General features: G+C 55.2%; 1 protein-coding gene across 1 annotated transcript in view; it reads left to right on the top strand.

The window, feature by feature from the left end:
• Window positions 1–11,440, top strand: part of MARF1 (meiosis regulator and mRNA stability factor 1) — a 32,924-nt gene extending 21,484 nt beyond the window's left edge. Inside the window, exons 23-28 of the mRNA XM_078867181.1 lie at window positions 744–974; window positions 3,278–3,496; window positions 4,759–4,816; window positions 4,976–5,122; window positions 5,329–5,502; window positions 6,502–11,440. Of these exons, the coding sequence (XP_078723307.1) occupies window positions 744–974; window positions 3,278–3,496; window positions 4,759–4,816; window positions 4,976–5,122; window positions 5,329–5,502; window positions 6,502–6,893 (1,221 nt within the window). The 3' untranslated portion in view covers window positions 6,894–11,440. The remainder of the gene's footprint in view (window positions 1–743; window positions 975–3,277; window positions 3,497–4,758; window positions 4,817–4,975; window positions 5,123–5,328; window positions 5,503–6,501) is intronic.
• Window positions 11,441–22,416: the final 10,976 nt, after the last annotated feature.

Here is a 22,416-nt window from a genome sequence, read left to right on the forward strand (position 1 = left end):
ACGTACACACACTTGCACGCAATTGCTGGCATTACTGTCCGGTGTGCGCCAGCACATGCCAACGTACACCAATACGTGCCAGAATGAGCCAACGTGCGCAAACTTACACAAATATGTGCCAGTGTGCCACACCGCGTGCAAGCACACACCAACACGACCCCAGGATCCACTAGTAAGTACTGGCAGAGCAACGCAGGCTCATGCGCCAACAAACACACGTGGGGACGTGTCGACACGCCAACTTGTACGCGCACATACACCCGATACATGCCAACACACCAACCAATGTGTGCTCGCAATGTTCGCACGGACAATGACGCAACATTTCCCTGTTCACCGTGGTAAGATAAAACTGTTTTATTAAATTTGATCAGGTAAGGTCCACTGAGCTCTATATAGCCCTTATCCAGAAGCGACCTGGGCACAAATGAAAGCCCGACAAAGTGGCTTATCACGTGGAAATATATAGCAGTCAAATACTCTTAAACGCATGTTTCTAAATCCACGCGACCACGGGTAGAACATGCAGACTCCAGATATACAGGCATCAGGGTCGGGATCGAACCCACGACTTCCTCCCGTATACCAGCCCAGGAAGTTAACATCTCGTTATCGTAAACCGGAGACCACCGCGTGTATAAGCGCTTGTGAGCAGCGTGTGCAGGGGGTGCTCCCAAGCGCTGCCCTGCAAAACCCTGGAGTCGCCAGCTGACCTCCGGGTGCCTCATCCCCCCTCTGCCCAGGTCGTGGACACCCCCGCGGGTCGGCGCATTCAGCTGCTCTGCCACAAATCGCAGAAGGTGGCCACCACCCAGCTTCTGCTGCTGCTCATGTCCCAGCGCCCAGGGGCCTTGGTGAAGCTGGCGCTGCTCGAGCAGCTCTACCACGCGGTGTTCGGGGTGCCGCTGGCGCCTCACGACTTTGGTTTCATGTGCCTGGCCGACATGCTGCGCGCCATGCACAACATGTTTGAGGTGGGTGGGCGGACGGATGGACGTGTGAGCTAGGTTGGGCGTGCGTGTGTGTGCGTGTCAGTGACGGGGTCTAGGATGGGTAGGCGAGACGGGCGAGTGGGTTGCGGTGACAGGATGCGCAGGGCAGACGGGCGGGTTGGGTAAGCGGACGTGTGTGGGCTGGTGATGGGGTGGGTGGACGAATGAGCGAGCGGGCTGGTAAGAGTGCAAGAAACTTAGCAAATAAGTGGCCGGGTTCAAACGATAAGCGGGAAAATAGAAGGGCTAGCCAGATGTTGGCGAACGGTCGTGGTGGGCAGGCGGATGGGTGAGTGTGGTTTTGTGGGTGAATTTGCAAGTCGGCCAGGCAGGCAGGCAGGCAAGCGGGGATACACGTGTGTACAAAGTGAACGATCTTTGGCGGGCACATCTTGAATATATCGGTGAGGCTTTTGCGAATTTGCGGACACTGTTATGACTATCGTAACGAGCGCAAAAGCTGCCGTTGCGACGTCCGCTGCGGGGCCACTGACTCCATCCGTGCCCATGTGTGGTAACCACGTGTGGTTACCACGCGTGGTTACCACGTGTGGTTACCACGCGTGGTTACCACGTGCGGTAACCACGTGCGGTAACCACGTGTGGTAACCACGTGTCGTAACCACGTGTGGTAACCACGTGTCGTAACCACGTGTCGTAACCACGTGTCGTAACCACGTGTGGTAACCACGTGTGGTAACCACGTGTGGTAACCACGTGTGGTAACCACGTGTGGTAACCACGTGTGGTAACCACGTGTGGTAACCACGTGTCGTAACCACGTGTGGTAACCACGTGTCGTAACCACGTGTGGTAACCACGTGTCGTAACCACGTGTGGTAACCACGTGTCGTAACCACGTGTGGTAACCACGTGTCGTAACCACGTGTGGTAACCACGTGTCGTAACCACGTGTCGTAACCACGTGTCGTAACCACGTGTGGCAACCACGTGTCGTAACCACGTGTGGCAACCACGTGTCGTAACCACGTGTCGTAACCACGTGTCGTAACCACGTGTGGTAACCACGTGTCGTAACCACGTGTGGTAACCACGTGTCGTAACCACGTGTGGTAACCACGTGTCGTAACCACGTGTGGTAACCACGTGTCGTAACCACGTGTGGTAACCACGTGTCGTAACCACGTGTGGCAACCACGTGTCGTAACCACGTGTGGCAACCACGTGTCGTAACCACGTGTCGTAACCACGTGTCGTAACCACGTGTCGTAACCACGTGTGGTAACCACGTGTCGTAACCACGTGTGGCAACCACGTGTCGTAACCACGTGTCGTAACCACGTGTGGCAACCACGTGTCGTAATCACGTGTGGTAACCACGTGTCGTAACCACGTGTGGTAACCACGTGTCGTAACCACGTGTGGCAACCACGTGTCGTAACCACGTGTCGTAACCACGTGTCGTAACCACGTGTGGCAACCACGTGTCGTAACCACGTGTGGTAACCACGTGTCGTAACCACGTGTGGCAACCACGTGTCGTAACCACGTGTGGTAACCACGTGTGGCAACCACGTGTCGTAACCACGTGCGGTAACCACGTGTCGTAACCACGTGCGGTAACCACGTGTCGTAACCACGTGTCGTAACCACGTGTGGCAACCACGTGTCGTAACCACGTGTCGTAACCACGTGTCGTAACCACGTGTCGTAACCACGTGTCGTAACCACGTGTCGTAACCACGTGTCGTAACCACGTGTCGTAACCACGTGTCGTAACCACGTGCGGTAACCACGTGTCGTAACCACGTGTCGTAACCACGTGTCGTAACCACGTGTCGTAACCACGTGTGGCAACCACGTGTCGTAACCACGTGCGGTAACCACGTGTCGTAACCACGTGTCGTAACCACGTGTCGTAACCACGTGTCGTAACCACGTGTCGTAACCACGTGTCGTAACCACGTGTCGTAACCACGTGTCGTAACCACGTGTCGTAACCACGTGTCGTAACCACGTGTCGTAACCACGTGTCGTAACCACGTGTCGTAACCACGTGTCGTAACCACGTGTCGTAACCACGTGTCGTAACCACGTGTCGTAACCACGTGTCGTAACCACGTGTCGTAACCACGTGTCGTAACCACGTGTCGTAACCACGTGTCGTAACCACGTGTCGTAACCACGTGTCGTAACCACGTGTCGTAACCACGTGTCGTAACCACGTGTCGTAACCACGTGTCGTAACCACGTGTCGTAACCACGTGTCGTAACCACGTGTCGTAACCACGTGTCGTAACCACGTGTCGTCCCCGTGCGGGCAGCTGGAGACGGAGAGCGGCACCGTTGTGGGCGTGCGCCTCACGCCGCTCCTGCAGTTCGCGGCGTGCGTGCGCGCCCTCCTGCTCACCTACCACTACCACCAGATCTCGCTCGCCGACTTCCCGAGCGCCTACGCGCAGTTCACGGGTGACAGCGCGGCCTCTGTGGCCTCCACTCTCGGCTTCGGCTCCCTGGAGGAGGCCCTGCTCGCCTTCCCACAGGTGTGCCGCCAGTCGATCGCGCTTGAGCCCACGAGTGGAGCACCGGCTGCTACCCCCCCCTCCCACCCCTTGTGGGTCACGTTCTCGTGTAATCCGTTCATAGATACCGAGTCAAATGAAAACACGCAGTGATTTCCTGCTCAAAGAGCAGTGAGGCAGTGATCGTCTCCGGTTTACAGCTCTGAGCCACTGGTGGAGATACATTCCTGTGGGGTCTAATTCGTAGGACAACCATCGTTGACTCCCCCCCCCTCCCTCACCCCACCAAGTGGTATGTATTTTATCGGCCCTGGTGGGATGATGGACAGTCAACGCCATTAACCAGGATTAGAACTCGCAAGCTTCAGATTTCCAAGCTGCTCGCTCGCTTTCTCCGAGTCACCTGGCCGGGCAACTAAAGTAATGGTCGGACATGTTCGGGAAGAAATAATATTTAGGGTGTTGATGTTCAGTGATAACTGATAGTTGCTGATGTGCTAATAACTAGTTGAGTTTAGCACTTAATGTTATTGTTTTTGCTGTGCTGCACATTATTTGTTTTGCAACCTCAGGTAGCAAAACAAAAGACACTTTTGTCGAGGCACAGTGAATTGTTACAATTCAGTTCGCACGGTTCCATTTGAGTGTCGTTTTTAATTTGTCCTGTCTCCTTGGTATTGTTTGTTCCTCATGTTGTCCGTTTATATTATAATCTGTCCGGTTCGTGTTTGTCTCGGTTATGCTGTCTGTCTCATTGGTATTGTCCGTGTCGTTTGCGCCGGTTTGTATCGCTTGTCTCATTTGCTCATTCCCGTTCATTTTATTCGCCGACATTTAATCGCCAGAATTTGTAAGTAATCGATTCTGACGGGCACAATTGGATCCACGTATTGTGAGTGAAGATCCATTTTGATCCATTTATGCCCGCTTTGTGTATGTGACAGCTTTGGCTTGACAGTGCTGCGCGAGTGGTATTATAGCTGCTATATGAACCTGGCGACCCGAGTTCAATTCCCGCTCACGGCCAACACCAGTAACGATTATTTGAACTGGTCCTTTGGCTCTTCAAGGTCGACTCGGCCTCAAATGAGTACCTGATACAGTGTGTAAACATCGCCACGAGGCAGACAAATGCGGCCGGGCATAGTTCTGGCCACCCACCCTCCCGTGTGTCCTGCCGGCATTCATAGGTGCTGCTCATTAACAGCAGTTGCCCCAATAATCTGTTACAGGCTATACGGGGAGGATATGTCTTTATACTTGTGTCCCTCCCCCCATCCCAGCAGGTGGTCTGGGTAAAGAAACACAACAAGATGCTGGTGCTGAAGCATGATATGAGTGGTGAGTGTCGTGCGGACAGACTCGGCAAGGCGGGGGCGGTGTCTTACAGCCCGCATTTTGTTGACATTTGTGATGCATACAGTAGTAGGTTCTTGTGAAGCGTTGCGTGCTGCAGCGGCAAGGCTCTAAGGAGGGGCATCTCTGGCCGCGTGTTTGCAGTGCGCCTGTCCTGCTCCTCGCCAGCCACCCTTCCCAGCGAGGAGGGGGAAATGCACTCCGAGCCTTCCACACCTCCGCCGTCCGCCACCTCCGCCGGGCTCTCCATGGACGCCCGCGCCGGGGTCCTGAATGCCGCCTCCCCGCAACGTGAGCAGCACCGCCCGCGGCCAATCGCAGCGGCCTGCGGGCGAGCGTGGTCGCGCGTTTGGTCCGCGCGCGTGCGGCGACGTGATCGAGCGGTGGCGCCTATAGAAACATTAAACACGACCGGCGAGCGGGTGAATGGCACGAGTTGGAGCGCTACGTGCATCGTCAGTGACAATGTTGCGTAATTGTGCGATGCGCGTCGACAGGCTGCGCGGAGCTGGCCCTGCTGGGCCCCTCGCTGGATGAGCTGCTCAGCGGGCCGCTGCCCCGCACGCTGCCCTCGCCCCAGCTGCGGCCTCACCCGGCGCCGCTGCTGGCGCCGCCCACGGCCGCCTACTCCCGAGACCTCATCGAGTTGGAGCCGGCAACCGGCGACAGCGGTAATCGATTGAACGGCCACGCGGCGGCAACGCACGACACACACCGCGATAAACGCAAGCGGCGCCAAGCATTGTGGCCGCGGCGGTCACGTCAATGGCACGGCGCTGGTCGAACCTCGTCATGCTCCCCCAACGTTGTCGGTCGTCGTGACCACCATTATCACTCGCGTTGTCGTCACTGTCGCATTGTTACAATTGCCAGAGAGCACCTTTGGTTTGTCGAATATATTTTGTAGCTTTTTCCCCCCCCCCCCCCAAAATAGTGTTTACAATTGGTCTATGAACGTCGTGTCGTGAGACGAGAGGAATGGGCAGAGGTTTTATTATCGGAAGAAAACCTATGGGTGTAAATCGTAAGTCTATGGATGTTCATTTGAGGCTGTGGGTCTGCACAAATTTGGGTCTCTTGCTGAGAACAACACTCTTGCAGAACCAGTGCATTCACCCCTTGTTCGACAGCAGCCTACGGAAGCGGATATCACAATACTACATCTTAGATCACTTCAAGTGACCTCATTTACTGGCACACTTTGGCCATGCATTGTCCGACTGATCCCGCTACGGGAAAATTTTTTTCACTTGGGTACGTGTTTAATTCTCGGAGCTGACATGAAAAGCCAAATTGAATGTGGGTGGCATTTTTGTAAATTCATTGGTGACTGATTTGAGCCCGTCACCTTGCTACACTTGCGAGCGAGGTTTAATCATGGACGAACTCACGATCTTCGAAAGAACTGGCTTCGTGTCCTCTGAGCCACACCTCATCTTTTCTCACATGGACTGAAGCTTAACAGTTAACTCTGATTGAACACAAAAAGCAATCACCATATATGTCAATCAACAGGTGGAAACTCAAAGCCCACAAGGCATTTCGGTATCCATAATTGCCAAATGACCCAGTCATCATTATCGCACAACCAATGTTAGCTTTGTTAGCGTTTCAGATGGTGATATTGTAATGATGGTGCCGATTGATGTGGTGATTGTGGCTACCATCAGATCCGTCATTCTGGATTGCAGAGGAAGCGCTTGAGCCACCTCCGAGCTCTCCCCCGAACCCAGCGAGGAGGAACGGCTCCCCCTCCCTCGCCCGGCCTCTCGACAAGCAAGCTGAGCCGGCGTTGTCGTCGTCATCAAAGTCATCCTCATCATCCTCATCATCGTCGGACGTGAGAGTCGAAGTGGGATGCGAGCCGGCAGGGCCGGGAGAGACCGGCAGTGTCAACGGCGGCAGCAGCAGCTGCGGAGATGCCGACGGAGTCCAGGAAGAGAGCGAAGGGCGCGATGACGCGAGAGGGGAGGACGAGGCGGCGCCCGACAGCCCGTCGCGCCGGCGCACTGGCCGCTCCCGCGTCCGCCTGGCGGTGAGCTTCTCGCTCGCGCCGCTGTGATGCCCCGCCAGCGACGTTTGCCGTCTGGCCGCTTTGGCGCCAACGGCGAGATTAACGACGACCCGACGGCGCCCACGGTACGGCAGTTCAACGGCCGCGCCGCCGACGACACCGCCGCGGCGATAACGCAAAGCAGTGCCTTGGCACTGCCGCCACCGCCACCAGCTGCACTGTGACCGAGGTCACGGAATCGTCGCGAGGCGCGAGCCGCTGCAGGAAGTCCCTCCTGCTCTTTAAACACCCTTTTTAAGTAAGGCACAACTAAAAAAAAAAGCAAGACGCACGCCCCTTAACCCCAGGCTGCCGCGGTGCGAAGTTGAAGCTTAGCCCGTGCAAAAAAGTAGATAAAAAAGTTTACGATCAAGCACGCCCGTTAACGGCGCTCTCGTGATGTCGCTGCGACGGCCATACCCGCTGATGCCGTGATGTCACTCGAGCCCTATGACAGGAACGCACGACTTTGACTTTAAGTTATTTTTTATTTGTACTTATCGAAAGCTCAATTATGTGCCCCCCCCAAAGCAGCCCACGCCGAGGATAAAACAAACTTTAAAGCCACTCCAAAGAACAGCCACCGCGGTGATGTACTAGAAACTACGCACGTGACGGTCATGCTGCTGCAGGCTTGCCACTGCAGAGCATCCGTTCTCTCCGACGGCGGCTTGCACTCGTGTCGGGCAACCCTGCAACGTGCAGCCACCCAGTTCCCCTGCACCGTGTCCGGACGACGGGAGCCGCCGGTGTTGTGCGGGGTTACGACTCAGCAAAGGGTCCCTTCGGTGCTTTAAAAAAAAAAAAATCTCGTACACAAAACCAAAATTTTGTTGCGGCCGGTGAAACACGAATATCACAGTTTGGCTTAAAGTGGACTTTTTTTCAGACTCTTTATTTTTTAAATATTTTTTTTATATTTTTTTAAATAATAAAAGTTTTTTTTTAGCAGAGAATACATAGCGAGGCTTGGGTCTCAAGAGCCCTGGTCTCACTTTGGTTGCCGCGTTTTTTGGAAATTGCATCACGACAAACGTAATGCATCATCGTTGCCCCCAAGTTTGGCCAGGTTTTCAGCTGGCTTTTTTAATAGCCGCGAATAGTTTTGCGAAAAGTTTAGCAAACTTCGTGTTGAGTTGGAAACTGGTCATGAATTCTCCTTATACTTTTGTTTACATTTTCTACGAGGTACCTTCAAATATGAATGTTTTGGCTGCGACACTGCTAATGGCTGAGCTGTAACGACTTATTTGCGCCAGCGAGTAGATTCGCCCTTCCGTTGGGATAATTACGCGAAAATAAAAAGGAACAAATAGAACCAGACCCTAAAATTCGACGTGAAGTGGTTCGATCGCTCTTAAGGTGCATCTCGAGCAAAGGTCCTGAACACAATTTTACTGTCGCCAAAATAAAGTAAAACTCCCAGCAAGAAAACCCTCAGCTAGAGGGAGCTCTAGAGAGGAGGCCCCTTAGACAGCGTTTGGCGTGTTAGAAGTTGCTGTTGAGAATCCGCGAGCGTCTCCTCGGGTTTCAACAACTGCGCTCGCCCCATCACGGCGATTTATGCCCCCTAACCTCCGCTCACGGTTGGCCCAATTCAACGACGTCGAGCCCGATTGATGCTGTTCGCTGTATTAGAATGATAATTGCTGGAGGGTTGATCATCAACGAGCAAGGGGGTTCCCAGTCTCGGTCGCTCTTCCAATGCATTTTGCCGTCGTGCCGCGTGTTTTGTAGGCAGGATGTCCGACGTTTCGCTCCACGAGTTGAATCTCCCAGGACGCGGCGCGGAACGTCCGAACGGCACGCCGAAGGCACTTGGAGAGCGATGTAATGGCACAACCCCGATCGCCTACACGGTAGCATTGGGCTCCAAGTGACCGATTCTACGTCACCTTCATTGTTATTCTCTCTGTTGCTGGCGGGGTTTTAGTTTTTGCTTTGTTCTAAACGATGGAGGCCGACGGGGCCACGCGTCACACGTGGGCACGCCTCTCGTCGGCTCGGACGTGTTCAAGCCGATGCCCCCCCAATGCACGCTCCGCGTTCGGTGATCCCCTTGGCCAAAACATTTCCGACGTGTCTCCCCCACCGCTGCCGGATTGCTGGGAGAGAGAGGGGATGGGCGGCCTGCCATCGAGCCGAGTTACGCTTTTTTTTCTCGGTTAGAGGATCGAGCGCGTAAACGGATGTGGCCGGGCATGCTGCTTTTACGACGGTGTCCACAGGCACGCGCACGGCCGCGTTGGCAACAGCCGTTACATTCGCTCTCCTTCATTGCGAGGACTTCGAGGCGTTACGATTAAGTTGCGCGACTGGAATGTTGAATTGTTGAAACCTGGCTTGAGACTTAAGGTGAAGCGCTACGTTTAAAGGCAAGAGTGGCGAAAGCGCTTGCCGTAGCCCTGCCTCCAGCCGCACGTCCGTCCGTCCGTAGGCCTCGAGCCTTAAGGCCAAAGCTCCCGCGGTGCCTCCTGCCATCGACCCGATCCGCTCCTCATCCCCCGTGGTTTTTTGGTATCCGTCTCTTGAGCTCCAACGCAACTCGTCCCGCAGCTGCCAGGGCCCTGTCGGATATTATTGTTGGGGATTATTTTCTCCTTTTGGTCTGTTGCACCCCCCGCAACCCACTCCACCCTACTGCCCCCCCCCCGCCCTCCCGTTATGTCTCCCACCAAGTAGCTCCCCGTGTTTTTATTGCGTGCACCGCTCTTTGATCTCGCCGCGAAGAGTTTTAATTCGGTTTGAGCTCGCGGGACCGGCGCCCGTCCGTTACTGCGACCGAATGGGCGCCCAAACCGATGACAAAACAAAATGAAATAAAAAGGCATGAAAATAATGCAAGGGAATGAGGCAGCGTCTTCGCTGGCATCTAGAGATTACGTTTATTTTCTCTCCCTTCATTCATGCCTCTCTCTCTTTCTCTCGTTCTCCTGGATTTGTAGTCGGGGGTGTGGCGTCATCCTGAGGATGACTATGGGCATCCACCAGGGGCAGCTTTTCCCCGGCGTGGGTGCGACGAGACATCAAACTCCCGTGGTCGCGGTCGCTGTTCTAACGTTCTCGACCGCCCTTGCAAACCATTGTTTTTAATGTTTTGAGCTATCACGCCTGTTGCACGGAGTGGGTGGCCGTGCGGGCCTAGCCTGGGTCTCAGTCGTGCATATTACGCCTTCCAGGCAGTGGAAGATACCTCGGCAGGAAGATTCCTGACTGAGATATCACGGCGAACGTTGGTGCTTTTTGGCGATTGTCCTTGAGGGCAGGGGCTGGTGTGTCTGTGTGTCTGTGCGCGTGTGCCTGTGTCGGTTGGCAGCAGCCTCTTGTGCATGCGTAAGCGTGTGTGTGTGTGCGCGCGCGTGCATGTCGTTGCATATGCGTAGCACAAAACCACGTTTGTGTTACTCCTTGCCCTTGTGTGGAAAACGGTGATGCAGTGGTTGGTGAACTACGCCAATATCCCAGCGAGCTAGGTTCGATCCCCAGCCATGGACAATATCAGTAGCGAGTGGTGTCGGAACCTGTCGTGGACCTCCCTTCGGTCGACTAGGCCTTAAATGAGTACCTCGTGCACTATGAAAACATCAGCTGGGCCAACAATCGGCCGGGCGTGGTGCTGGCTGCACCACCCCCACGTGCGCCGCGACGGCCTTAATAGTTGCTCACTTACAGCACTTGCCCCGACAGACTACAAGGCTATACAGGGGATTTTCATTCTTCGTGTGTGTGTGTGTGTCTCGTGTTCTTTGTGACGTGAGAATGTGGCCATGTTGCGCGTGCGGATGCTGTATTGTGCACAATCCGCACTTTCGTCATTGTGTGTGTGCGCGTGCTGTAAGTCGACACACAATTGTGTGTGAGCGTGCATGTGTGCGTGTGTGTGCGTGCGATGCACTAGAACATGTCACACACTGTATAGTGCAGTTTCCCAGGCGTGTGTATCTCTTTGTGCGTGTGTGTACTGGGTGTGTCGGGCACGTGAACTTGAGTCCAGTTCTCTACTCCCTGCCCCAAGCATCGCAATGCCGTCTCACCTCTCTATGTTACAAGCCCAGGTGCATTCCTTTTAGTCCCAGCTCTTGGAGGCGGGGGGGGGGTTAGTATTCATTTTTTACACCGAAGCTCCACGGTTTGTGGAGCGGGCTGTTACATATCAACTGCCCGATAGGAACATCCTTGTCAGCGGAGGAATACACTCGACTGATGGATCCCTCGTCAGGGTGAACCGGCGTGTAGTCATCCACTTAGTTTTAACCTCCGGCGAAAGTTATGGAGGCCCCACCTGGTTTTAAGCCTGGTGGTTGCGTTGGGCTGGCGTGCGGATTGACCCGCACGCTTGCCCCGCCCGGTGGGTTTTCTTTTCTTCGTCCCGTGATACCGGTGCCAACGATCCCACCCCCCACGTCACGCCCCCCCCACCACCCCCCCCCCACTCCCACTTGGCGCGAGCGTCGCGTCGCCTTGACGCGCCGTGAGTTCGGGGCCGAGCGTTGACCGTTGTGAAATATGCAAACCTTGCATAGATCGCAACCGCGCTCGCCACCCCACCGCGTCTCTCGTGGTCGGTTGGGGAGGAGGTGGGTGGGGCGGGGAGTGGATGGGGGGGGGATGGTGGGGACAGGGGGAGTGGCTCTCCGTTGGAAGTCGAGTCCAGGGTGCCCATTTATTTTAACATTACGAGGACTGTTCATTGGCTCAGGGTGCTGCACGTTTTTATTTTGTTAGTGGGAAGGTGGATTGGGGGGGGGGTGTTTGCAGGAAGAAGGTGGGGGGGGGGGTTGAGTGGTTCCCGGAGGGGGGGGTGGAATGTGCATGTTTGTGCACATGTGACATATCAGTCCGCCATGTTGGTGGCATGAACTCTGCCATGTTGGTGGTCGAAATGAGCGACACCAAAACTGCGCCGTCTCTATTGCATCGCGTTTGCCTCCGTCTGTGGCAGTGCTCGCACCTTTATTGGCGCTTGCGCGTGCCGCTCCTGCTCAGGTGAATCGGTACCAACAGTGAGACTGTCGAAAGAAAGTTTGGGACTGTCTGGGCTATAGCGGCTAGGCTTAAGAGCTAACATGTGCAGTGGGGGGGGGGGGGGGGTGCAGGGTTGACCTGTTCTTGGTGACCCAATTTTCATCGGACGATCATTGGTAAAGAGGGCACTGGGAGCTCTTGTCGATGAGCCTCGCGGTATCCCCTGCCGAGCGTTGGTGATGTTTTGTTGTTGTTTCGAGCCCCGGCCTTGGCTGGGCTTGTGGAGCTGGGCAGGGCCTGATGGGTCGCAGTTTGTGGGTCGCAGTTTGTTGCTGCTGTTTTGGGGGTTTTTTTGTGCTTTTTAATTAACGAGATTGTGTCTTCGACCCAGTGCGTTTGTGTCTTTATCAGTTTTTAGAATTGGCCAAACACCGCAATCAAAAGCTTCCTAGAAAAGTATCTAAGCCCGGCTGAGGTTTTCCTATTAAATATGCCAATTTAAGATTCATATAATTGTTCATGAAATAGTTTTCTGAATTTATTTTAAATTTTTATGGGAACTTGAGCCATAGCTAAATGCATCGAAGCTATAGAGGGCTTTCTCCTCGCAACAACATTCGTACCCAAGGAATTCAATGAACTCTTTAGCACCCGTGGTCACTTTTTTTTCGATGCCCGGCGATTTGTAATTGGCATCCGAATGGCGACGAGGGGTGGGCCACCTGCGGCCTCGTTCGGCTTCACTTCTGATTTTGTCCCATCCAATGGGATCCGCTTGACACGTCGCAATGGTCTGTGGCAGCCGCTTATTCATTACCTGAGCAAGCGTTGCCGCTGTTGCATTTGAAGGGGTCTGTTGTGTCCTCCCTCCCCCCCCCCAATCTGACCCTCCTCTACTAACCTCCTCTGGGCTTGGTTTCCGGCCCTTACAATAGCTTGTATCGGCTGGGTCAACCAAGCCCGGCAAGCTACGACCCAGAGACATTTTCCCATCTCCTTCACGGTGAGCGGTTTCGGTGACGCCCGCTCACCGTGTCCACCACCCCGCCGGACGTTTGTGAACGTTTTCGAAATTTGGGAATCTCAGTGGGGTTTTGATTTTGTTACGTGCATTGCGGTGTGTCTTAGCATTCCCCTTTTTTGTTTATTTTGCTCTTTGCGCTGTGACGTGTGAATCCCCCGCGGGAGGAGAGTGGACGCTTTCGTGCATGTTCACTTTTTTCGACGGTGCCCAAAAAAAAAAACGCGTCCAGTGGACGAGCTGAGCGAGCGCGCCCCACTACTACAACTATTATTACGCGCGCGCACGGCTCAAGGGACGGGTCCAGGTCGCGGAACGGAGTGCGCGAGATGCATCACCAACGGCAGCAGAGGGCACCGTGGGAGCGGCATCCAAAAAAATGTTAGTCGAGGACATTTTCTCCCGCCGTACGGCGATGGACGTGCGGCGGCGGCGGCAATCCCACGGCCGATATCGTCGCTGGGTCTCGCGCGATGGAGCAGGGTTTAGCTTCGTATGAGCACTTGGTGTTGGGAGGACTGCTGCCTTGCGAATAGCAGCTGTTTTGTAGGCTTGGTGGCTGTGTAGGGTGGCCAGGAGGTGGCGGTACAGCAATGGATTATTGAATCTATTTAAAGAGAATTTAACTTTTGAGATCCTCATTCATAGTTCCCCCTCGTATTCACAGTTTTTCCTCCTAACGTGAACCGAACTGATCGTTCGTGGACCCTTCGGAGGGGAAAATAAAAAATTAAGTCTTGAGAATTCGCGAGGCTTTCCCCGGGAAAAAATATAGGGCGTTATTATTTGCACCTTGCGGATAGGGTGGGCGACTCGGTTTTTGCTCTGCGGGCCATTTTTGTATAGGAGGAGGTTTGACCGTTCAGATACGAACGCTCGGCTTATCATGAACTCTGTTCCGACTTAACCGGGCATTTTGCATTGCATGGAGCAATACACACTGGCCCCGTCGTGAAGAAATGTTAACGTGTAAACGATAGCGGCCGTAGCATTGCGTGCAACTTCGTTGTAAGAGGAGGTTGGACCGTTGCGATACGAACGCTCGGCTTGTTCTGAACTCGGCTCCGACTTGAACGCAGGGGAGGTGGTGGCGGCGACGACAGCGGCCGTCGATCGGAACTGATTTGGTCACCAGCTTAGAAAACCCGGCGGGGGATTGCGTCTCTTTGGCAAGGGGAGACCCGGAGTTCGAGAAGGACACTAAAAATCCCAGTTGGATTGGCCTTTGGACCTACTTAATTCCAGTCCGCATTTTCACACCCGCTGCCCATGTTGCTGCGTGTAAATATTAATGGTAAGCGGCATCGTACGTGAGGTTAGGCGTTGTAACAGTGCATCAAAGCGACGATTCGAACGGATCGTTACTCTTTGAGGATGCACGTAAAATGTTATCGCGTGTAAGTAAAAAAAAATGTATTTACATTGAATTTGGAAATGATGCCGTTCGTTTGTGTTCTCATCTCGGCCGATAGTGCCGAAACAAAGCTGTACAAACGAGACGCGCGAAAAAGAAAGGACCAATCCAAACGTGACGATGAAAAACGATACGAAAAGATAATCGATTCTTCGAATGAAACCGCGACCCCCCCCCCCCCCGAATAACGAAAGTTTGATTAAGTTATCAGGGGGGGGCGGGGGGGGGGGTGACCATGCCGTGTGCGTTGCTACGCTGCTAACTGTGAAATGTGTTGAGCAGGAATGAAAATCTGTAAGCGTTGGGCGTGCACACAACCTCCCGTTTACATTCGTGTCGTGTGTAGTCGCGTCACCTGTAAGTGTGCGCGTGCGTTAGTGTGCGTGTACGCACACGTGTGCCGCGTTATGCAGTCCAGGACGAAATAGTTTCTGCCCTGCTCTGCATAAAACAGCGCACCGCACGCAACCACTCTGCACGTAAACCGCCCCCAAACTTTGCGGTAGTGACAGCCGCTATAGCAGATAACTGCCAGGTGAATGGCAGCACCATTCACCCTGTGGTCACCTCTTGCTTCTACCGTCGCCCTCCCTCCCCCCCCGAATCCCCCCCCCACCACCACATTTTATTTTACCTCTTGAGATGATGTTTCTCCTTCCATCCCTGTGCCTCGTCCATCTTCCTTAAGCCGCCAGTATTCATGCAGGCACGTCCGGTACCCCCAGTGGACAATGGGTGCGATGCCTATGTACATATCATGTATAAAGAAAACCTTTTTACGACGAGACCACGTGGATTTGACGCACTAACCCCGGCGTTACGCAGCCGGCGAGTTGGCCTCGTGGCATCCGCGCGCGTCGGGCATTTTGCGTCGCATGGAGCAATATACACCGGCCCCGTCCTGACGAAATGTTAACGTGTAAACGATAGCGGCCGCAACGTTGCGTGCAACTTTCGGTCGATTTTGAAACTTATGAAGGGAGCGCAGTGCTCGGAGAGAGAAGCACTGGCATCCAACTCCTCGGAGACGTTGGAAGAGTCGCGTTAAGACGCTAGTTTGTGCCGATGGCGTGGCCAGATTTGAGTGCGAGTTCGTAATTCAAGAAGTGGCCACCCCCGGACCGATGGCGTTAATTCCGACCTCGAGCCGTCGGGGAAACCCGGCGAGCATGCCTTCCAACAAAACAACATTATTTTTTTGCCGTGGGAACAAAACATGCCACCGTGCGTTCGGTGCACAGTTCGAACGGCAGAATGACGTCAAACGAAACGGAAAGTTCGAGCGGGCGACGAAAACGCTCCGGGTGCGGTCCCGCGTGCGTGTGTCGGAGAGCCTGGCTGGTCGCCGCATAGCCCGGGCTGGGATTGGGCGGCCACCGACGTACGGATCGCCACCGATCGTCCTCAAATAGAAAAACACTGAAGACATTTCTCAGCGGTCATGCTTTTGCTTCGGGTAATCGGGCAGCCCCGCGTGATTGCGCTCGACCCACGTGGTTGAATAAATCTGGTCGCAGATGTCACGCGGCGAAGAAAGCCTGCGAGTGTGTTTTTTTTTCTTTTCTTGAAGGAAGCCATAACCCAAGAAAACAGGAAAACAGCTCTCGTATTGTAGACACGCACCGAGGCCGTGCGTCCCGGGCTGTGCCACGCCACGTCGGACGTGTTGCTCATGAGAAAATAATCATGGTGGCATCTGGTGCCGTCAACGTGACGCCATATCCAACATTTCGGTGGTGCCACTCGAGCGCAATTATGGATTGCATGACCATGATTTTTAAGTTTTTTTTTTTCCCTTTATGATCAAAGATCGGCGGACAAGCCCAGCAGGACACACCGCCTGAGGGTGGGTGTCTACGATTAGAACTGTACATATTTTGAGATGCGCATTCGTTTTGGTCAACTGCACACTCGTTGATTTACAGTGCCAATTACACTGGTCAACACACTTTTTCTGGCATAAGGTATTCTCGAACGGTTTTAAGGTAATTTTGGGGTGCTGATTCCAAATATGGCATCAGTTTTTGTCTATCACATCAGGTTTTTGAGATCAAATATTGCATTTTCAATAAAAACTGCAGAAGAAAAATATTGAATAAATGTGGATATTTACATAAAATGATTATGAACACACTAACCTAAAAATACAGCACCATATTTAAACACTAAAGCAGTCACTGACTCGCAACAACTTGCAATCATTAGTGACAGAGTTAATTTCGGGTAAAATCTATGAAAATGGGGTATGCCGATAGCATAATATGAGATGTGATAGAGCAAATCTGAGATCAGATTTGGAATCAGCACCCTGAAATTAGTCTAAAACAGCTGCAAAAGTCCAGGCCAGAATTTATTTTTTTTGTTGACCAGTGTTATTAAAGAGTGTAACATTTAAACATTTAGGCCACCAAGTGTGCAGCAACGGTGTTATCGCCGCACACCTGCGCATATGCAGTTGCCCACGACGACGATGATCACGGTAATGCTAACGATGACAGTGACGGTAATGGATGATGATGAGGAACCTTGGTTGATCGTCAATACGCGAAAGTGAAAAGGATGTCACGGGTGCTTCTTGTGAATCGTCGCCGTCCGAGGCGGATTACGCCGCCCTGTCGAAATGTCTAGGAACGTGTGGGGCCGCATTTGCAGGCAGAACCGCGTTCGCTGTGCGGTGGCGCGCTCTTCTGTCCGCAGCCCGCAAAACAAAAATTTTGCCCGTGGGCTGCAGGCTGTGGATCGGCCGGTATTGCGGAGTTGTCTACTCAGGGGGGGGGGGGGTGAGTGCTCACTGGGATTTTTTGTTTTTGGGTCGATCGCGCACGGATGGGCATCGTGCGTGCGAGACGCCCCGACGACTACAAAGGCAACGGGCGAGGTGCCTGTAGGCTTCGGCACCGCAAGTGAGCGTCACAACCTCTCCGTGGTGTCGTGTTTAATTGGTGCGTGGCCCTCCCTGACATGCGAGGGTGGGTCCGGAATGCTGCAATTGGCAATATGACACAAAATAAGCAGGACCTGCCCTGAAAGAGGAGTCTTGGGACCATGACACTGGGTAGGGATGGCACAGGGGTCGGGGTGAACCCGGGGGGGGGGGGGGGGGGTTATGTGTTGGGGGAGCTTATAGTTAACGCAATGCAGGGTAAATGTATCGGAGGCTTACTTCGGGTTAACCTGAGAAAGGGTTCATCCATTTAAGGGCGGGGTAGGAAATAACCAAAGGGGGGGGGGGGGGGGTTACAAAGTGACGATATAAAAAAACGTGAGTGTGAAAGTTAAACCCCAGTCGGGGTCACGATGTTGACGCGAGGTTGGGGTCACGATGTTGTTGCGTTTTTGGGGTTAGGGTTCACCTGAGCCGGGTCGGGTTGACGTGAATCGATGTGAAACCGCCATCGTCCACTCCGAGCGATGGCTCGGGATCGATGTCTGTCTCTCTCCCCGAGCCATCTCGAGGTCACTGTGAGCCCTCTCGGGATCGTGTCTCAAGGTCACTTGTCTCTGTGAGCTGTGTCTCAGGGTGGCTGCCCCCCCCCCCCCCCTTCACGTGTCCATTCCCCATTGCGTGCCCCCAGGGCCCCCTGTGTGTGTGTTTTGTGAATAAAACTGTGCACTGCAAACGCGCGCCTCCGCTCTGCGTTATTCGCCCTCTTACATCGGTTTGCGTTCATCGCCGCAGGTTCTTCGCAGGATCCTGCCCTATATAATAACAATGACAACAATACTCCTCGTGGGCCTTGCATCAAGCAGCAGTGGCTCGAGCGAGGCGGCTGATGCTGATTCTCGTGCCGTGTTCTTCAATGCAAGACCACGTGGGCCACGTGGGTCACTGGCGCCCCCCCCCCCCGGTCGCCTTTATTTCGGCCGCCAAACGTGCGGCCCCCGACAATGCACAAATGTGAAAACACCCCATCATCCTCATCGTGCTGCTGTCAACCCCCCCCCCAATGGTTTAAAACATGTGGCGGCCCCCCGCACACTGGTGATGTCTTCTCGGCGAAAGTGGGCCCCCCTTTGAAAATGCGCGAAGAACACTTGCTTTCGTGGGGGTGTCTGTAAGGTTTACTCTCTCATGGAATCATCTCACCTTCCTCAACACCCCCCCCACTCCATCTTTTTATTGGATAGCTCCGGCTGAAATCAAGACGTGGGTTTAGCTATAAACGAATCATGCTGTGGATCGTGACCGGCTCCCGTCATAGCACAGGTAGAAGAGGTAGTAGGTAAGTAGGTGGTGGTGGCAACACGTATCGATGAGACACGAGTCACGCCGACGATTTTTAACAAACCTGTTTGCCCATAAATATATATAGTGCAGAGCATTAAAACGGCCGCGGGCGAGGACGCGCGTGACATCAGCAGTGGGAGCGACTCGGTTAACAAAAAAATAATTAACGCATTGGCGTTGAGTTGAGGCGCGCGTTCCATCGGCTGTCTGTGAGTCTTCGTAGCCCGGGATGGTGTCGCCTTAGTTGGTATGTCATGTACAGTCCAGTATCCGTCCACTGCTGGATGAAAGTCTGTGTGGATTAAGTGAAGGGGGAGGGAGGGGGGGTAGGCGGAGGTGTAGGAATTGAGCTCTGGGGGATTCTCATTGATCGTGCAGTGCGCAAACCACTGCGCCACCACTCCATTATATAGGCATTGTAATCGCCCGGGTCGGTGTACTACCCCGAGTTACAATATCCTGAGTTGTAGTGCCGGTCATTTGACCCCGAGTTACTCGTGTCTGGGTTAGAGCCCAGGGCAGTGTACCCCGAGTTACGACACCTTGAGTTATAGGCCAGGCCAGTGTACCCCGAGTTACTACGGCTTGAGTTAGAGCCCAGATCAGTGTACCCCGAGTTACTCCACCTCGAGTTACACTCCGGGTGTGTGTAGTTGATATCTGCGGCCCGAACAGACGCAGGGCAGGCGGAGTGCGGCAATGGCCGTGGTCGGGGCGGGGGTCCCCCTAGGCGCGCTGGACTCAGGAGCCGCGTCCTGGGGGGGGCCGCCGCGGGAAGTGGCGAACGTCGTCGTGGGGGAGGGAGGCGGGGAGGCGATCCACGTGCGGTGGAGGGGACGGCGCGAGGAGACGGAGCGTGAGACGTCGGCGGCGTTGCGCTCGGAGCCGGCGGTGGTTCCGGATCGGATCGGGCGGTCGCACTCGGAGCGGGAGTTGCGGAGAGACGAGACGACGGAGCTCACGCGCGAGACGGAGCTGGATCGCGATGGAAAGTTGGAGCGTGAGGCGGAGCTGGAGTCTGAGACGGAGCTGGAGTGGGAGACGGAGCTGGAGTGGGAGACGGCGCTGGAACGCGAGACGGAGCGCGAGACGGAGCTGGAACGCGAGAAGGAGCACGACCTTGAGACGGAGCTAAAGCGTGAGACGGAGCCCGAGACTGAGCGCGAGACGGAGCTAAAACTCGAGACGGAGCTGGAACGCGAGACGGAGCGCGAGCTGGGGCGTGAGACGGAGCTGCAGAGCGAGACGGAACTAGAGCTGGGGCGCGAGACGGAGCTGGGGCGCGAGACGGAGCTAAAGCGTGAGACGGAGCTGGGGCGCGAGACGGAGCGCGAGACGGAGCTGGAGCGCGAGACGGAGCTGGAGCGCGAGACGGAGCGCGAGACGGAGCGCGAGACGGAGCGCGAGACGGAGCGCGAGATCGAGAGGGAGTTCCGCGAGGCGTCGCACGCGCTGGAGCGGGAGCTCGAGCGGGAGCTCGGGCGCACCGAGGAGAGGGCGCGGAGCCTGGAGCGCGACCTGCGGGACACGCGGGTAGGGCGACGACACCGAGGGGTCATCCGCCACCCGAACCTCATCCACCTCGTCACTCGCTCATTCACGTGCGCGCGTGCTCGCTTAGTCAGTGGCTCATCCATTCATCCATTCACACGCCTGCTTATTACTGTTTTATTCACTAATTCGTTCACTGTTGGCTTAAATTAAAAAAAAATCAGTCACGCCTTAACCCGCTCATTCACTCCCCCATTCATTCACTGGCTTCGTCACTGGCTGATACCATTATTTCACTCATTAACTGGCCCGAATTATGAAAGTATTATTACTAACCATGACCCCCCCCCCACCCTTGCTACCCCCCCCCGCCCCATCCCTCCCCCGCTCCTCCCGACCCCCTCCGATCCCCGGTTGCTGCGCAAAAAGGCGCGCGCCTCGCGCGAGCGCGCCGAGTGGAGCGCGCGCGTCTCCCACGTGGAGAGCGCGCTGCGGGAGGCGGGCGAGACGCGGGAGGCCGAGCGGGGCCTCGTGCGCCTCCTCGAGCAGCGCAACGACGACCTGGAGCGCGCGCTCAGGTGCGCGCGCGCGCACGCACGCACGCGCGCACGCGCACACGCACGCGCGCGCATACAGGCAAAGATTCCACGCGCATAGCCCAACGCAGAGTGTTGGGGCAAGTGCTGTTCAGGGAGTAGCCGTTGAATCCCGGAACGACACGCGAGGCAGGGTGGGTGGTCCAGCACCACGCCCGAGAGCCGCCTTTGTCTCCCCCCCCCCCCCCCCCCCGAGTGGCGATGTTTACACGTCGCAGCAGGTACTCATTTGAGGCTCAGTCTACCCGAGGCCCCAGGACCCGTTCAAATATTCGCCACTGATTTTAGTCCGTGAGCGGGAAGCGAACTTTGGGTTCGTAGCGCAGTCCGCTAACCACCGTACTCCCAACTCCCCACATTTGATACCCACTTTCAGTACGTACGGTATATTACGAATTCACCCATACTGTACCTACTTATATACTGTACTTACCTGTCGCCCACAAAGTATAGTTCCAGTAATACCCCGATTTACATACCCCCCGCCCCTCCCCGTTTGACGTCGTGTTTCGCAAATACGTCGTCACTTTATTAATACCACGAACCCGATTTGCGTCGTCTCAACCCCACACTTACGTCGCTGACTGCGTCGTCGTCCGTCCCGACGTCTCGTTTACCCGTCGCCTCTCAGCCTCCTCCACCTCAGCCTCCCTCCCTACCCTGTACATCGCTTCCACTTATTACGTCGTTTCGATATGCGTCGTCGTCGCCGCCGCACCTTTCAGGAACGCATCCCCGACGTAGACCGGGGTATTACAGTAAAATGTGTAAAACATTGTCCCTTGTTCTAAGATAGAATTTCTTTAAAAACTGCTCATTGCGTTGAGTTTGTTGTCCTTCCCCCACACCTCCGATTCGCACGGTTGGCTACGTACGGTGCGAAAGAAGTTCAACATACATACTGTACTATAAACATCCCTTGTTCTAAGACGTACAATTTTTAAGACGACTTTTTGTGTTAAGTTTGTTGCATTCTCCCCGCACCTCCGATTCGCACGCTCGGCCACGTACGCTGCGAAAGAAGTTCAACAAACATACGCGCGTATGTTTGGATATCGCGAAAGAATCCATGCGCGTGCATGATTTTTCTTCCTCGCTCCTCCTCCTCGCCGCTGTAAGTCGCCTTTGTCGTCGTTGTTGTCGCTGCTGCCGCCGCCGCCGCAGGGTGGCGCTGTCGTCCCTGGAGGAAGCCGAGCGGCAGCTGAACGCGACGCTCGAAGGGAAGGCGCTGCTCGAGGCCGAGCTGGAGGAACGCGACCTCCTGCGCGTGGAGACGCAGCGACTACGGGAGGAGGCGCGCGGTGCGCTCCGACATCGAGACACTCATGGGGGGGGGAGGGCAGGGGGGGGGGGTGTCCGGTACTCACCCTGGACCCACACACGGGGGGGGGGGTCCAGCACTGACCCCAGACACACACACGGGGGGGGGGGGGGTCCAGCACTCACCATGTACCCAGAACACGGGGATCCAGTATTGTTAGTGGAATGCTTGAAACCTGACCCTGATCCTTGAACCCTCCCTGAACCTCTAACCCTCAACCCATGACCCCCGTGCGTCTCAAGGCACCGGTCCCCGCTCACACTGCCCCCCCCCCCCCGTGCGTCTCAGACCTGCGCCAGGAGCTGTCCGTCGTGCAGAAGCAGAGCCTGGCCCGGACGCCGCCACCACCGCCTCCGCTATGCCCCACGGCGCTCAGAGCCACACCGAGGGGCGCCCACCCCTCCTGCGTGTCCCCCTTCCTGCAGATGAACGCCACAAGCCGGGGGGCGGGCACCCACCACGGTACGGGGGTGGTGGAGGGGGGGTGCAGGGGGTG

Source organism: Lampetra fluviatilis, chromosome 23, assembly GCF_964198595.1.
Source record: "Lampetra fluviatilis chromosome 23, kcLamFluv1.1, whole genome shotgun sequence".
In the NCBI taxonomy this organism is placed as follows: domain Eukaryota; kingdom Metazoa; phylum Chordata; class Hyperoartia; order Petromyzontiformes; family Petromyzontidae; genus Lampetra; species Lampetra fluviatilis.